The sequence below is a fragment of the Penaeus chinensis genome, chromosome 32 (assembly GCF_019202785.1).
Source record: "Penaeus chinensis breed Huanghai No. 1 chromosome 32, ASM1920278v2, whole genome shotgun sequence".
NCBI classification, from domain to species: Eukaryota; Metazoa; Arthropoda; class Malacostraca; order Decapoda; family Penaeidae; genus Penaeus; species Penaeus chinensis.
This window is the reverse complement of record NC_061850.1, coordinates 28,275,948-28,293,447: the sequence shown is the minus strand read 5'-3', so window position 1 is coordinate 28,293,447 and position 17,500 is coordinate 28,275,948. Positions and strand designations below refer to the sequence as shown.

At 33.6% G+C, this 17,500-nt stretch overlaps 2 protein-coding genes across 6 annotated transcripts in view; one reads left to right on the top strand and one right to left on the bottom strand.

Annotated features, from left to right (window-relative positions):
• Positions 1 to 9,568, top strand: part of LOC125042532 — a 140,581-nt gene extending 131,013 nt beyond the window's left edge. For all 5 annotated transcript variants that reach the window (XM_047638199.1, XM_047638194.1, XM_047638197.1 and 2 more), the window contains 9 exons: positions 1 to 53; positions 733 to 828; positions 1,165 to 1,278; positions 1,483 to 1,685; positions 4,704 to 4,875; positions 5,555 to 5,701; positions 5,899 to 6,008; positions 6,857 to 6,977; positions 7,191 to 9,568. The exon at positions 1 to 53 is cut by the window's left edge and continues 55 nt beyond it. In XM_047638199.1, the coding sequence (XP_047494155.1) occupies positions 1 to 53; positions 733 to 828; positions 1,165 to 1,278; positions 1,483 to 1,685; positions 4,704 to 4,875; positions 5,555 to 5,701; positions 5,899 to 6,008; positions 6,857 to 6,977; positions 7,191 to 7,481 (1,307 nt within the window). In that variant the 3' untranslated portion in view covers positions 7,482 to 9,568. The remainder of the gene's footprint in view (positions 54 to 732; positions 829 to 1,164; positions 1,279 to 1,482; positions 1,686 to 4,703; positions 4,876 to 5,554; positions 5,702 to 5,898; positions 6,009 to 6,856; positions 6,978 to 7,190) is intronic.
• A 5,184-nt stretch (positions 9,569 to 14,752) lies between these two features.
• LOC125042490 (transcription factor 21-like) overlaps positions 14,753 to 17,500 on the bottom strand; it is a gene marked incomplete at its 5' end in the record, with an annotated part of 16,153 nt that continues 13,405 nt past the window's right edge. The window contains one exon of the mRNA XM_047638131.1: positions 14,753 to 14,769. Within this exon, the coding sequence (XP_047494087.1) occupies positions 14,753 to 14,769 (17 nt within the window). The remainder of the gene's footprint in view (positions 14,770 to 17,500) is intronic.

Below are 17,500 nucleotides of genomic sequence, written 5' to 3'. Positions count from 1 at the left end.
CGTTCTTTGGGCGTGGCGTCGGCGAGGTCCTCGTGGACGAACCGGAGTGTAAGGTGAGGCCAAGAGACTGTAAGTTGGAGGAGTTGTAGCTGGAGTTGTAGCTGGAGTTGTAGCTGGAGGTGTAAGTTGGAGTTATAAGTTGGAGTTATAAGTTGAAGTTGTACTTGGAGTTAGAGTTGTGAGTAGGTCGAGAGTTGTGTGGGTATAAAGAAAAGAATTTAATGGGAAAGATATAAGTTTAGTGAAAAGGTAATCACCAATTATAAATAAAAAGGACATAAGCTTATGAACTAATATTATGCAATAGTATTTTGTAATATGATGATGTTATGATAGTTACAATAATGTGTTTATATGGATCACACACACATCATATAGATAGATAGAATGATCGATAGATAGGAAGAATTAAATATAGATATACAGATAGTTATATATAGATATATGTAAATAGATTGACTGATAGACATAGATAGATAGACTGACTGGTAGACATAGATAGATTGATGTAGATATAGATGCAAAGATACAGACATAGGTATGGATAAACAGATAGGCATGTCTATAGATAAATCAGTAGATACAGAATATACATACGTAAGCCTACATACATACGCCCCCTTCTGATCCCCGCCCCCTTCTGATCCCCGCCCACTTTTAATTCCCCGCCCACTGCTAACCCCCGCCCACTTCTAATCCCCGCCCACTTTTAATTCCCCGCCCACTTCGCAGGGTCACGAGTCCTGGGTGGGCGCCTGCAGTGGCCTGGTCTGGGGCGTGACAGATTGCGACCATACGGAAGATGTGGGCGTGCTGTGCTCCGATCAGGTGAGATTTTATTTCCAGGGTTATTGGTGTTTTGTCAGTGATGATTGTGTTGGTGTCATTATCAGTAGCAGTGGTAGTAGTATCATCGTCATCGTCATCGTCATCGTCATCGTCATCGTCATCGTCATCGTCATCGTCATCGTCATCGTCATCATCATCATCATCATCATCATCATCATCATCGTTTTCAGATCTATTTTCATTTGATTTCCTTCCTCTTTAATTATCTGCTCAGTATCTCAGGTCACATTTACTGATTGATCCATTCACTTATTCATCCATCCATCCATCCATTCATTCATTCATATGTTTACTAAGCTTTTTATTCGTTTGCAGCTGGAGTTGCGTCTGACTGGCGGCCCGACCAAAAGCCAGGGCCGAGTGGAGGTGAAGCTGGCGGGCAAATGGGGTACGGTCTGCGATGATGATTTCGACGACTACGACGCTAAAGTAAGTTTTGTGGGACTTCGTTTGGTTGGGGAGAACTTTTATAGACAAGGTTTTATTTTTATGGTTTTATTATTGTTATTATCATCATCAATGTCACTATTATTATTTTTTTAATTGTTATTATCATCAGGACAAAACCTCAACAGACATGCAAATACACGTCCCTTCCTTCCCTTTCTCATCTTTGGCCCCCCCCTCCCTCAGGTCGTGTGCCGGATGCTGGGTTACCAAGGCGACGCCGTGGCTCACAAGAACGCGCGTTTCGGACGTGGTTCCGGACCTGTCTGGCTGGACTCCCTGGACTGCACGGGCGAGGAGTCCGACCTCAGACTGTGCAAGAAGTCGCCCCCGGGAGCCTCGGACTGTGTGCACTCTGAGGACGCGGCGGTATCGTGTTACGCAACCAGGTACTATGGGTTGCTGTTTGCGGTTGGGTGTTCTGTCTTGTTGTAAGTTAGGGAGAAGAGAAGCACCAGGTATTATGGTAAGGCTTTTTGTAAATAATGTCTCGTTACTGGTGTGCACAAGGCCTTGTATAAGTACTTATATACAAGGTCTATATAAGTATAGTACTTATATACAGCTTACTTATATCGACCCTAGGTATTTACGCTCGCGCAGGTACTTATGTCAGAGGCCCGGGGTTCCCTACTACCCAGGCTGTTAGATCAATGTTTGCCTCGGCCGCGTTAACATCTCGATGGAACTGCTTTCAGGTGACGAGGATGCGCGCTTTTAACGCAGACAAATCTCTTTAAAAATTAGTTTACGGTGGCTGGTTTCGAGCAATAGATCGACTCATTAACGTTAGTCAACATACCAAAAGACACAGAGGACTTGTGAAAATGGAAATATATATACACCTTCCTCACTACAGAAATCTCCCCATAACACATAGATCTTGTTACTGTATTACATTTTCAACAAATCAAGGAAAGGATATTGATTTCATCTCACGGAAGATTTTTATGGCCTTTGATTTGGTGTTAGATTGCTTACCTGATTTTGGAATAATAAATATAACAAAAATTATAATAATGATAATGAATAATCATTATGATAATGATAAAAATAAAAACAACAGTAATAGTTAAAAAGTATATAGTTAAAAGGAGACTAGTATAGAATATTTACATATGAAGAATATACAGAAAAAAAAAACTTTATAATAGTTTCTGCTCATTAACGTTTTCTGTTAAGAAAGCCCTGTGCCACTAGTACTCCGACACTAGTGACGTCACACCCTCATCAACGTGACGAAGCCTTACTTGTATAGATCTTGACATTATGGGGTTCTATTTGCAGTTGGGTGTTCTGTCATGGTGTACGTTAGAAGAAGCTGTTTTGTACTGGGTATTATAGAGTGCTGTTTGCGGTTGGTTGTTCTGTCGCATCGGGAGAAGCTGTACAATACCGGGTTTTATGGCGCGCTATTTGCAGTTAGGTCGCCTAACTTAACCGGTATTCTGTCTTGGTTTGATGGAGGAACAACTAGTATTATGGGGTGCTTTTTGTGAGTTACTTTTCAGTATTGGTGTAAATTTGGAACGAGGAAGAGATGGTTCGGGAGTACCAGATTTTATGAATTGCTGTTTACGGTTGGGTGCTTTTCTATAGTGTACGTTGGGGTTAAGGTTGTTCAGTGCCAGGTATTATGAGGTGCTGTTTACGGTTGGGTGCTTTGTTATGGTGTACGTTTGGGAGAGGAGTACCGAGTACTATGGGTTGCTGGTTGCGGTTGGGTGTTCTGTCATGGTGTACGTGAGAGAGAGGCTGTCCAGTACCAGGATTTATGCGACTCTGTTTGCGGTTGGGTGTTCTGTCTTGGTGTGCGTTTGGGGGAGGCTGTTCAGGAGTACCAGGTTTTATGGGGTGCTGCTTCTAGTTGGTAGCTCTAGGAGAGACTGCTCTAAAGCATAATGGCGCTCTGCTCTGTCTCTCTCCCCCTCCCTCCCTCTCCCTCTCTCTCTCTCTCTCTCTCTCTCTCTCTCTCTCTCTCTCTCTCTCTCTCTCTCTCTCTCTCTCTCTCTCTCTCTCTCTCTCTCTCTGCCACACACACACACACAAACGCACATCAGTAGAGGGCAGTAGCAGCCATAACAGTGATAACAGTGAGTAGCACTACTATTACTATCTCTGATGAGATGATGAAAGTGATATTGATACTAATAAATCCCAACCATTATAACAATTATAATAATACTATCATTACTGTCACAATTATTAGTAATAATAACAGGAACCAAACGCAGAAACCAAATCATTATTACACTCATCTCAGCGTAACGATGTCCTCAATTCACGCACACTCATTCGGAAGAAAATCTTGAGTAATTTCTCAGAAGATTTATGGCAAGTCATGATCATTTTTTGTCTGTCTGTTTGTCTAATTTATGACGGTTTTCTTTTTTTTTTTCTTTTCTTTTCTTCTTTTTTATTCATTTTCTGCTCCTAATTCGCCTTTTGCTTCCATTGATTTCTTCATTTTACTTCTTTTCTACTACCTTTTCTCTCTCTTTTCTTTTTCTTTTTGTCTACTCCGTCTTCCATTATTTCCCTTCTGCCTTTTGTACTTCTTTTGTTCTGGATTCTGCTCTTCATCTTTGTCATTTTTTAATGTTTATTAAGAAAGTTCGAGTAAACTTGGAGTTCTTTCCAGTTTAAATTCTCAATTAATTTCCATCGTGGTTGTTGCCTTTATATATATATATATATATATATATATACATATATATACATATATATACATATATATATATATATATATATACAGAGAGAGAGAGAGAGAGAGAGAGAGATAGAGAGAGAGGAAGAGAGAGAGAGAGAGAGAGAGAGAGAGAGAGAGAGAGAGAGAGAGAGAGAGAGAGAGAGAGAGAGAGAGAGAGAGAGAGAGAGAGAGAGAGAGAGAGAGAGAGAGAGAGAGAGAGAGAGAGAGAGAGAGAGAGAGAGAGAGAGAGAGAGAAATCACACACACAATGTATGCATATATATTTTCTTTGTTTATTTTTTAAAATCAGTAATTTTTTTTACACATCTCATCACTATGACCTGTTATTATTGTTACTGAGTCATCGTATATGTTGTTCTGGTTTTGTAACGCAATGAACATAATTATCAAGGTTTCAAAATCTTATTCTTAACAAATCATACATTAAAAAATTATTATTTTTTATTATACGGCATTTTTGAAACACGACGAAAATAACGATAACGAATGTTGTAATCATCATAACGATAACAATGATTAAAAAGCATTTGTAATCCTGTTTGAAAAGTTTATTTCTGTAACAAAACATATATATACATATACATGTATATATATATTTATTTATTGTGTCTATGTATAACAATGATAATATTATAATATATTCCATAGTAGAGTACCCGTTCTGATGGTACAATTAACCGCAATCTGGACCCAACAGACGCGGCGTGGTGAACCGCGGACTGCAGACAGCCCTCCCCGACGGCTGCGGCAAGACCACTGACTCTTCCTCCTCGTCCTTCCTCGTCGACAACTTCGCCAAGATTGTGGGCGGAGCTTCGCAGACGTCCCTCGAGAACCCTTGGCTCGCCTCTCTGCAGCTGCGGGAGGAGGTTCGTGCCTTGGGGTTCGAAGCTCGGATCTCTATGCTCCGGAACTGCGTCGTTTTAGCGTTTGATTTCGTTTTTACTTTTGTTTTTGTTTCTTCTTTTTTTTTTCCTCTTTCCTATAATTTTTTTTATATATATTTTATTAATGTTTGTCTATTTTCACTTTTTTTTTTTGTGTATTATGTCGGTCCCAATATTTATACTAGATTGTATTTGTGTTAGACAGTATTTCAGAATATCTGTTTTCCAAGTTACCATTATTGATTCTCTCATAAATTTATTAGACCTTATATTTTTTTAGACAGCGCTTAGATGATATTGTCCCATATATTAATGTTTTTGTACTTCTTTCTTTTCTTCCTCGCCCCTTTTTCTGCTCTTTCCCTCCCCATCCGCCTTCCCTCCGTCCATCCTTCTCCTCTCTCCAACCTCATGTTTCCTCAACTTCCTTGCTTCCCTCCTTCTCTTTTCCTCCCTTCCTTCCTCCCTCTCCTTCCCTCCCTCCCTCCCTCCCTCCCTCCCTCCCTCCCTCCCTCTCCCACCCACCTTCCCTCCCTCCCTCCCTTCCCCTTCCTCCCTCTCCCTTCCTCCCTCTCCCTCCCTCCCTCTCCCTCCCTCCCTTCTTCCCTCTCCCTCCCTCCCTCCCTCCCTCTCCCTCTCACTCCCTCCCTCCCTCAAACAGGGCCGCCTTAAGCACAACTGCGGTGGCGTCGTCATAGCAGAGGACTACGTGTTAACGGCGGCGCACTGCTTCAAGATCCACGGTTCATCCAGCTACGTGGTTCGAGTTGGTGACTACAAGATGAACGCCAGGGAAGACGCGCAGGAGGTAAACGCACATAAGGATACACATGTTAAGACAAATGTACAGGCATTGGTGTACGCATGTAGACGTACATATTTAGATATCTAAAACATACGCACTTAGATTATTATTCTTAGATGATTTTAGATGATGATTATTTCGTGTGATTTTCTCTTTCTCTCTCCCTCATTTTAATAAATCCTTTTCTTCTTCCTTCACAGGACTTTCAGATCGAAAAACTGTGGGTTCATGACGAGTTCGACACGACGGTGGAATTCAACAACGACATCGCTGTTCTGAAGGTGGCGAGGAAGAACGGAAGAGGCATAAGGTGATAATGAGGGCGAGGGAGAGGGTGGGAGGAAGAGAAGGAGAGATAGAGAGAAGGAGAGAAGGAGGGAGAGAAGTAGAGAAGATGGGAGAGAAGGAAGTAGAAAAGGAGGGGGAGAAGTAGAGAATGAGGGGGAAGGGGAGGGAGATGGAGAGGGAGAGGGAGGGGAGGGAGAGAAAGAGAGAGAGATGGAGGGAAAGAGAGAGAGATGAAGGGAGAGTAGAAAGATGGAGGAGAGAGAGAGAGAGAGAGAGAGAGAGAGAGAGAGAGAGAGAGAGAGAGAGAGAGAGAGAGAGAGAGAGAGAGAGAGAGAGAGAGAGAGCATAAAAACGACACACATAAGATGACGTTCGGAGCAGAATGTTCTTATATGTATTTTAATTTTTGAGGAAATCTGTCGAAATTTTAAGTGAAATTAAATCACTCGAGTCGCTCAGATTTTTTTTCTTTTCTTTTCTATTAACCTTTTTCTTTTCTTTTCTTTTCTCCTCTATTTTTAGAAGTTATTGGAATAAAAAATATTTGGCTTAGAGGGCAAATAGAGACTGTTAGCTGTTTAAAAAGCAAGGAAATTAAGTACTTAGATCATCCAACATATATATATATTTTTTACTATTTCACATTTAAAAACTAATCCTCGTTAATACAGCAAAATGAGAGTAATATGTCTTAGAATATCAGAATATCAGAGTTAAGTGACATTATGTAATTCCGAAATTTAACTTTAACTTTAAGATATGACCTAGTAAGTCAAAGTACTTTTTTCTATGATAATTGATGCCTAAATATTTAGAATAAATTAATGAATAAATATTCCATGTGTCATATTTGAATCATTCTTCCCACAGGTTCGGCAGGAGCGTGCAGCCCGTGTGTCTTCCTGAGGAGGACGCTCACTACACGTCCCTGTCCGGCTGCAGTATCTCCGGCTGGGGAACGACGTCGGAGAGGTCGCCGCCAATCCCACAGGTTAGATAATATGTCCCTTTTCCCTCCTCCCTGTCGTGTCATTGGTCACTTTGGTAGTTTTATTTTGCGCTGTTTTTTTTTATCGTAAATTTAGTTGATTTTAGTTAAGATCGTGTAAGTAACTTTGTTTAAGTTTTAAGAGATTTATTATCTGTGTTTACTGTTTATTATCTACGTCCTCTGGCCTTACCGACTGCCGTTTCCCTCCGCCAGAACATCCCGCGGTCGGGCGAGGTGCATGTGTACGACATGTCGGTGTGCACGGGCCCGGACAGATACGGCCAGTTCGAGGTGACGTCGGGCATGGTGTGCGCCGGCCACCTCGACGGCCGAATCGACACGTGCACGGGCGACTCCGGGGGCCCTCTCACGTGCGTGTCGAACGGACGGCACGTGCTGTACGGCATCACGTCCTGGGGCAAGGGGTGCGGGCGCAGAGGGCAGCCGGGCATGTACACGAAGATCACCAAGTACCTACGCTGGATCCACGACATCGTTGTGTGAGCGAGGAAAGGGTTCTGAAGCTCGAGGTTCTTCTCCGGATTGGTTCGGACGTTCGAGTGGCACTCAGAAAGACGGGAAAGGCGACTCTTCTTGGGGGAGAACCTTGGCGCTGGTGAAGGACTAGGGTGTTAGAGGCGTTTCCGTGTGGCGAAGCAAAGCCAAACTATGGTTCTGAATTCTGTGAAGGAGGAAGACCCATCTGTGTATACTTTACGTTAGTGTGTGGTTGGCCTTGTGTATGGGAGCGTTATAAGAGCACCAGAGCATATATGATTAGTTAGAATGCGAACACAGTAGTATTCTTTACTAAATAAATGTACTGAAAATGTATGTGGAGAGAAAACGATAATTTTAAAAGATGCTGGCTCTCACACTCCTAGGTATGAACGGCGCTGATATGACAAGGAAAAAGAAACGTATGTATGTGTGGCCTTTCTTCGTCCCGGCGACATAGTGCATTAAGAAATAAACTTTATTAGTGACGCGAAGTGAAGTACATACAGCAGATGTACCACCATAATGTGCAATGAGTGTTATAAATCCCTCATGGTGTACTCTTAAGATATCCCAGTATTATGATGCATTAGCGAACAAGGGCATTTAAAAACAGTGACTGAAGACTAGACGTGAAACTAAATGATATTTCTTTTCCTTTTAAAGTGGTGACAAGTAGCTTCCTCCTCGTCATCACGAAGAAATCTTACTATTTCCTTCCGCGAAGAAACTACGAAATACATGAGTGAAATGAACATAAAGTGCCCGCGAGTTCTCGTCATGTATCGGCCAGTACAGAGAGTATGTGACGTTACTCCTTGTTTATGATACCCTGTTGGTTACTTTTAACAACTCATTCCTACTGCACGCATTCTTCCACGTCTCGGCAGGAACTCCGTTACACGTGGAACATACTCTTCGGACGTCATTCATAACATCACTGTGAACGTGTATCTTTGTGTTTGTTTGTCTCCTTCCTCAAAACGACGCCTGATATATATATATACATATATATATATATATATATATATATATATATATATATATATGCGGCGTTTATCGCGTGTCTTCTATTTATGAACACGTGGCAATATAGACAACAGGGAGGCATTTTTTTGTCGAAGGTTGTCTTCGTTTATACTGTTTGCTCTCGTTTCTCATTCTCTCTATATTATCTCCTTTGTCTCATTCATATATAATTTAAGCATCTTGTTCCAGATTTCTGTGATTTCAGTCTGTTTCAATGTCTTTCAAAGTTGGTCATGTATTTATCATTTTGTGTAGGATCTTAATTTTGCGCGCGGATTAATTATGTATCGTATATTTAACGCTCATCCTTACTTCATTTACGTGCTGTGTCTTTTTTTTTGTGGATAAAATCAAGTTAAATAGCTGTTATATCTTGATTTAAGATAACAGATTGATTTATCCTTTTTAAGTATTCTTTTAAAACAGAAATTTCAACAATTGAAATACGCATTTTGTTTTTACCAGTCCATGTCTTATTATAATTAGGAATTTTCACGATATCAAGCAATGTACGTTATACAATATATGTAATGAAAAAGCTATGTGTCATATAGCTGCCAAAGAATGCATTTTTGTGTGTGTTTTATTATTATTATTATCATTATTATTTTAAAGTTTGGTACACATTTTGTACACATTTTGTCTCATTTGGATGTGAAAAAGATTGAGCTGAGTTCTCTTTTTAAATAAGAGAAACAATATTACTCGTCTTGATACTCAGAATGACATGAGGAAAATGTCTTTGAATGTTTTAGAAAGAGAAAGTGATTTTTTTTTTTTTTTAATGATGGTTATAAGGAATATATCTTTGAATGTATTAGAGAGAGAAAGTGATTTTTTTTAAATGGTTTGTTCCGTTATGACTCAGGATGTTGTTGGGCATTTGTTCATGCTGATGTTCTGCATGTTAATAATAACACTTGCAGAACACATTTTTTGTTATTGTTAAACTCATTGTCAAGATGGACACGATATTGCCATCACGTAGGTTTAAGATTTTTGTTATAACGAATCAGCCCGAGTTGTTTATTTGTTTTAATAAACAAACATTTCTTTTTGTTCAATCTCTTTTTCTTTCCCTGGGTTTTGTCTCCTGTATTGAGATGGGGAAGATGCAACCTCACAGAATGTTCCAAAAGTTAATATTTTCAATTAAATGTTGAAAATATAATAGCAGTGGTAGTGATAATTATTGTGATAATAATTATATTACTACTACTATTACTAGTTATGATAAAAAATAATCATAATCATAATATTGAAAATAAATATTAAAAATTACGATAAAACCACCAGTAATAATGCAATTGATTAATACTAATGATAACAGTAGAAATAACAATGATAATAGACCACAGAACTTCAAATAGTAAAACTTTATTTATTTATAAGGAATCATGCACATTGCAATGCCAAAAGAAGGATCGAAAATATCCCTCTTATTAAAGATAATTCAACCGAGAATTTTCTGGAATTTCCTTATCTCGCAGGAAAGATATAAAATAAATTCTGATCTCACAGAAGAAAATAAAATGTTCTTATTGCAGAAGATTTTTTTTTTCTGAATTCACACAAGGAAATATAATTTTCTAATTACATTTTTTTTTTTATTTCACACCAGGATTTTTTTTGTTTATTTGTTTTATTTGCAGAAGAAAATATAATGATGTTCTTATCTTCCAGGAGAACAGAAAACTCATTTAACACATGATGTTGCAAAATTCACGCAACGCAAAAATGGACTGCAACATTGCAATGAGAGCAGTGAAATGAATAAATGATAATTACGGCAATAAATAAGTTATTTCTGACTTAGCTGATAACTGTTGTAATTAAAGGGACGAGAACCATGGTAATGATAGTCATAGAAACATGACTGATACCTAATTAGGATAAAATAAAAATCCTAACAGTAATGACAGTGATAATGAGAATGGTAATGATGCAGATGAAAGTGGTAATGATGTTAATGAAAACTTGGATAATTATGATGATAATGATAGTGTTTATGGTGGTGAGGCAACAATAATAATGCTAGTATTAACAGTAAAAATAATAATGATAATGATGATATAAATAATAATAGTAGTAATAAACATAATCATAATCAGAATCACAATAATAATAACAACAATAATAATAATAATAATATTGATAATAGTAATAATAATAACATTAATAATATTAATAAAAATAATAATAATAATAGTAATAATAATAATAATAATAATAATAATAATAATAATAATAATAATAATAATAATAATAGTAATAATAATAATAATAACAATATAGTACTAACACCTGAACAATAATGAAAGTAATAGCAATAGAAATAATCATCATTATTATCATTATTAGTAACGTTATTATCGTTACTATGAGTACTATGACAATAATAAGGACAATGAAATAATAGTAACGATAATAGCGAAATGGTAACGATAATGATGATAATAATAATAATATTAATATCAATAGTAAATACTAATATTAATATTCCAAATAATAATAATAATAATAATAATAATAATAATAATGATAATAATAATAATAACAATAATAATAATAATCAGCATCATCAGAATGATAATGATAATAGTAATAATAATAATTATAATAATAAAAATAGTATCAATAACAGCGATAATGAAAACAATAATAATACTTATTATTGTTATTATTATCATTATCATCATTGTCATTATCATTATAATCATTATTATCATTATTATTATTATTATTATTATTATTTTCATAATCATTATCATTATTATTATTATTACTAATATCATTATTATTAGTATTAGTAGTATCACTATCATTATTATTGTTATTATTATCATTATCATTATTATCATTACCATTATTATTATTATTATTATTATTATTATTATTATTATTATTTTCATAATCATTATCATTATTATTATTATTTTCATAATCATTATCATTATTATTATTATTTTCATAATCATTATCATTATTATTATTATTATTATTTTCATAATCATTATCATTATTATTATTATTATTATTTTCATAATCATTATCATTATTATTATTATTATTATTATTATTATTATTATTATTTTCATAATCATTATCATTATTATTATTATTATTATTATTATTATTATTATTATTATTATTTTCATAATCATTATCATTATTATTATTATTATTATTTTCATAATCATTATCATTATTATTATTATTATTATTATTATTTTCATAATCATTATCATTATTATTATTATTATTTTCATAATCATTATCATTATTATTATTATTTTCATAATCATTATCATTATTATTATTATTTTCATAATCATTATCATTATTATTATTATTTTCATAATCATTATCATTATTATTATTATTATTTTCATAATCATTATCATTATTATTATTATTTTCATAATCATTATCATTATTATTATTATTTTCATAATCATTATCATTATTATTATTATTTTCATAATCATTATCATTATTATTATTATTATTATTATTATTATTATTATTATTATTTTCATAATCATTATCATTATTATTATTATTTTCATAATCATTATCATTATTATTATTATTATTATTATTTTCATAATCATTATCATTATTATTATTATTTTCATAATCATTATCATTATTATTATTATTTTCATAATCATTATCATTATTATTATTATTATTATTTTCATAATCATTATCATTATTATTATTATTATTTTCATAATCATTATCATTATTATTATTATTTTCATAATCATTATCATTATTATTATTATTTTCATAATCATTATCATTATTATTATTATTTTCATAATCATTATCATTATTATTATTATTTTCATAATCATTATCATTATTATTATTATTTTCATAATCATTATCATTATTATTATTATTTTCATAATCATTATCATTATTATTATTATTACTAATATCATTATTATTATTATTTTCATAATCATTATCATTATTATTATTATTTTCATAATCATTATCATTATTATTATTATTTTCATAATCATTATCATTATTATTATTATTATTTTCATAATCATTATCATTATTATTATTATTTTCATAATCATTATCATTATTATTATTATTTTCATAATCATTATCATTATTATTATTATTATTACTAATATCATTATTATTATTATTTTCATAATCATTATCATTATTATTATTATTTTCATAATCATTATCATTATTATTATTATTTTCATAATCATTATCATTATTATTATTATTATTTTCATAATCATTATCATTATTATTATTATTATTTTCATAATCATTATCATTATTATTATTATTTTCATAATCATTATCATTATTATTATTATTTTCATAATCATTATCATTATTATTATTATTTTCATAATCATTATCATTATTATTATTATTACTAATATCATTATTATTATTATTATTATTATTTTCATAATCATTATCATTATTATTATTATTATTATTATTATTTTCATAATCATTATCATTATTATTATTATTTTCATAATCATTATCATTATTATTATTATTTTCATAATCATTATCATTATTATTATTATTACTAATATCATTATTATTATTATTTTCATAATCATTATCATTATTATTATTATTTTCATAATCATTATCATTATTATTATTATTTTCATAATCATTATCATTATTATTATTATTACTAATATCATTATTATTATTATTTTCATAATCATTATCATTATTATTATTATTATTATTATTATTATTTTCATAATCATTATCATTATTATTATTATTATTATTATTATTATTATTATTATTATTATTATTATTATTATTATTATTATTATTTTCATAATCATTATCATTATTATTATTATTTTCATAATCATTATCATTATTATTATTATTATTATTATTATTATTATTTTCATAATCATTATCATTATTATTATTATTATTATTATTATTATTTTCATAATCATTATCATTATTATTATTATTTTCATAATCATTATCATTATTATTATTATTATTATTATTTTCATAATCATTATCATTATTATTATTATTATTATTATTATTATTATTATTATTATTATTACTAATATCATTATTATTATTATTTTCATAATCATTATCATTATTATTATTATTATTATTATTATTATTATTATTATTATTTTCATAATCATTATCATTATTATTATTATTATTATTATTATTATTATTATTTTCATAATCATTATCATTATTATTATTATTATTATTATTATTATTATTATTATTTTCATAATCATTATCATTATTATTATTATTATTATTACTAATATCATTATTATTATTATTACTAATATCATTATTATTATTATTTTCATAATCATTATCATTATTATTATTATTATTTTCATAATCATTATCATTATTATTATTATTTTCATAATCATTATCATTATTATTATTATTACTAATATCATTATTATTATTATTTTCATAATCATTATCATTATTATTATTATTATTTTCATAATCATTATCATTATTATTATTATTATTTTCATAATCATTATCATTATTATTATTATTTTCATAATCATGTAAAGCGAAAAGGCCTTCGGGCATATTCGTGTGTATTCTTGTTCCCTCCTTCGTTGTTCTTTTTTATTCGTGTTTTCTTGCTTTCCCTTCGCTGTTCTTTTTTGCGCGTTTTCTTGTTCTTCCCTTTGTTGTTTTACTTTATTCGTGTGTTTTCTTGTTCTTCCCTTCGCTGTTCTATCTTATTCGTGTATTTTCTTGTTCTTCCCTTCGTCTTCCTATTCGAAATTCCACAGGAGTTCCACACATAGGCACTGAACGGGCCCAATGGAGATTATTACATATTACTAGCCACAGAATAAAAAAAAGGCTTTGAATCAATACACTAGAACGAAGAAAAAAAAAAGCTAAATCATTGTTACTTGGTGTTGCTTTAGCCTTTTTTACTAGGGGGTCTATACAGTCCAAAATCTACCGTGTTTTGTGATTTCCATTAAGAAAAGAAAAAAATATTTACCTCTGGGAAAGTTAAGATTGTAAAATTGAAAGTTGGGAATAAATAAACAAGAAAAAGAAGAATAAGGCTGCGGAGAATTAATTAATCAGTAATGATTCGTAAATATAAATAAAAATGTTAATTGACATTCGTCTGATATTAACATCTTTATTTTGTTTTTTTTTTCTCTCTCGCAATAAAGAAAAAAAATCGGCTACAGGCCATCGTCAGCTAAAAAACGAAAATTGACAGTAATACAAATATTATAAGGATACGACCTAGATTCAATTATAAAGAAGAGAAAGGGAAAAAATAAAATAATTCCCGTGATCGAAAGAGGATTACGAACGCATAGGAAAAAAGAGGAGGAAAGGAAGCGAAGAAGGAAAAGCGGGAAAAAAAACAAAAAAAAACGGAAATAAGGAAAAAGAATCTTTAAAAAAATGTTCGACAGGTGGAGGCAATCGGCGGGGCAGGAGTTACGAGCGTATATGAAAAAAAAAAATAATAATAAAAAAAAAAAAAAAGCGAAGAAAAGGAAACGAAGAAGGAAAAACGGAAAAAAACGGAAATAAGAAAAAAATAACTTAAAAAAGAAGAAAAAAACACGTGCTCGGCAGGTGGAGGCAGTCGGCGGGGCAGGAGTTACGAGCGTAAATGAAAATAAAAAAATAAAAAAAACACAAAAGCGAAGAAAAGGAAACGAAGAAGGAAAAACGGAAAAAAACGGAAATAAGAAAAAAATAACTTAAAAAAGAAGAAAAAAACACGTGCTCGGCAGGTGGAGGCAGTCGGCGGGGCAGGAGTTACGAGCGTAAATGAAAATAAAAAAATAAAAAAAACACAAAAGCGAAGAAAAGGAAACGAAGAAGGAAAAACGGAAAAAAACGGAAATAAGAAAAAAATAACTTAAAAAAGAAGAAAAAAAACACGTGCTCGGCAGGTGGAGGCAGTCGGCGGGGCAGGAGTTACGAGCGTATATGAAAATAAAATAAATTAAAAAAAACAAAAGCAAAGAAAAGGAAACGAAGAAGGAAAAACGGGAAAAAACGGAAATAAGAAAAAAAAAATAATAAAAAAGAAGAAAAAAACACGTGCTCGGCAGGTGGAGGCAGTCGGCGGGGCAGGAGTTACGAGCGTAAATGTTTATGCGACGGAAGAGGGCGCGGGACAACGATATTTCAGTTCCGTAAACAAAATCTTGTCGCTTTTGTTCTTTTTTTTCTTTTGTTTTTCTTTTTTTGAGGGAAGGAGGTAAGGTCATCGTGCGTGTGGTTTGTTTACCGTATGTGAGTATCGCAGGGAAAGAGAGAGGGAGAGGGAGGGGGAAGGGGAGAGGGAGGGGGAAGGGGAGAAGGAGGGGGAAGGGGAGAGGGAGGGAGGGTGAGGGTGAGGGAGAGGGAGAGGGAGAGGGAGAGGGAGAGGGAGCGGGAGAGAGAGAGAGAGAGAGAGAGAGAGAGAGAGAGAGAGAGAGAGAGAGAGAGAGAGAGAGAAAGAGAGAGAGAGAGAGCGTGTGATATGATAGTGTGCTTTATGTATTTATATATATGCGTGTATGTACGCGACGTTCGTGCATGTACGTATATATGTATTTGTCCGATTTGTGTACGTGAGTGTATTTACGTGACTAATGACAATTAATGAATAAATAGAGGAGAAAAGACAGAGCAAGATAAGAGACAAGGCGAGCGTCAGAGCGAGTGCCTCCAGCTGCTTCTGTTGTCTCTGGCACCTTCGACCTGGCACCCTGTCCCCTACCCCCTTTCCCCCCTCCTCTACCCCTCCTTTCTCCCTCTTCCTTCCTCCTCCCCCTCCTCTTTCTCCATTCTTCTCTCCGTTGCTTCTTCCTCTCCTTCACTTCTCTCCTTCTTCCTCGCCTGTTTCTCTTCCCTTCTCCCTCCTTCCCTTTTTCTCTTTTCTTCCCCCTCCCTGAATCCTTTCCCTTTCTACCTCTTCTCTTCCTCCTTCCCATTCCTTCTCTCTTCTCTCCTTTTCTCCTCTTTCCTCTTCCCCTATTCCTTCGTCTCGAATAAATAAAACTAATAATGTTATAAAAAAAAGACGATGATGATAATGATGATATAATAATCATAATAATATTGACAATAATAACAAAATATAAATATTCACAATAATAATAATACTGATAATAACATGAATAAGTAATAATAGTTATAGCGACAAGCTGACAGACACTCAGGAAAACAATATGGAAACTTCGAATAGGGAAAAAAAAAAATCATCAAAGGCATTTTCCCGCCAAATTTAGTTTTAGTTCCGCGGTCTCTTTCAAGTGTCACTTCCGCTCTTTTTTTTTCATCGCCCGACTTTATTTCGTTTTTTTCTTTCATGTCTTTCTTAACGGTTTGTTACGTTTTCCCCTTAATTGTTTTTTTCATTTTCTTTCTTACCTTTTCTTTTACCCTTCTTCATTTCTCCATTTCCCCCTTTTTCTCCCTACCTTTTCACCTTCCCACTCCCTCCCTTTCTCTCCTTTCCTCCCTCTCTCCCTTTATCCTTCATCATCCCTTTCACCGTCCCCCTCTTTCCTCCCCTTCCTCCTCTTCCCCCTGTCCCTCCTTCAATTCACCCTTCCTCCATTTTTCTCCCTCCCCTTTTCTTCCTTTCCCTCACTTACCTCCTCTCCCATTTTCCCACCTCTCCTCCCTTTGTACCTATCTCCCTTTCCTTTCTTTCCTCGTCCTCCCTTTCCCCTTTCCTACCCTACTTTGCCCCCTTCTTCTCTCTCCCTTCCTACTTCCACTCTTCCTTCTCCCACTTTCCTTCGTCCTCCTCTCCTCTTCCACCTTTTCCCCCCTCTCTCCCCTCTTTCTTCCCTCTTCCTTTCACCCACACCCTTTCGACTTCTGCCTTTTCTCCCTCTCCCTCCTCACTTCCTCCCCCTCCATTTTGCTCCCTTCCTCCCCCTCTCCTCTTCAGACCCTTTCACCCTAACCCTCCG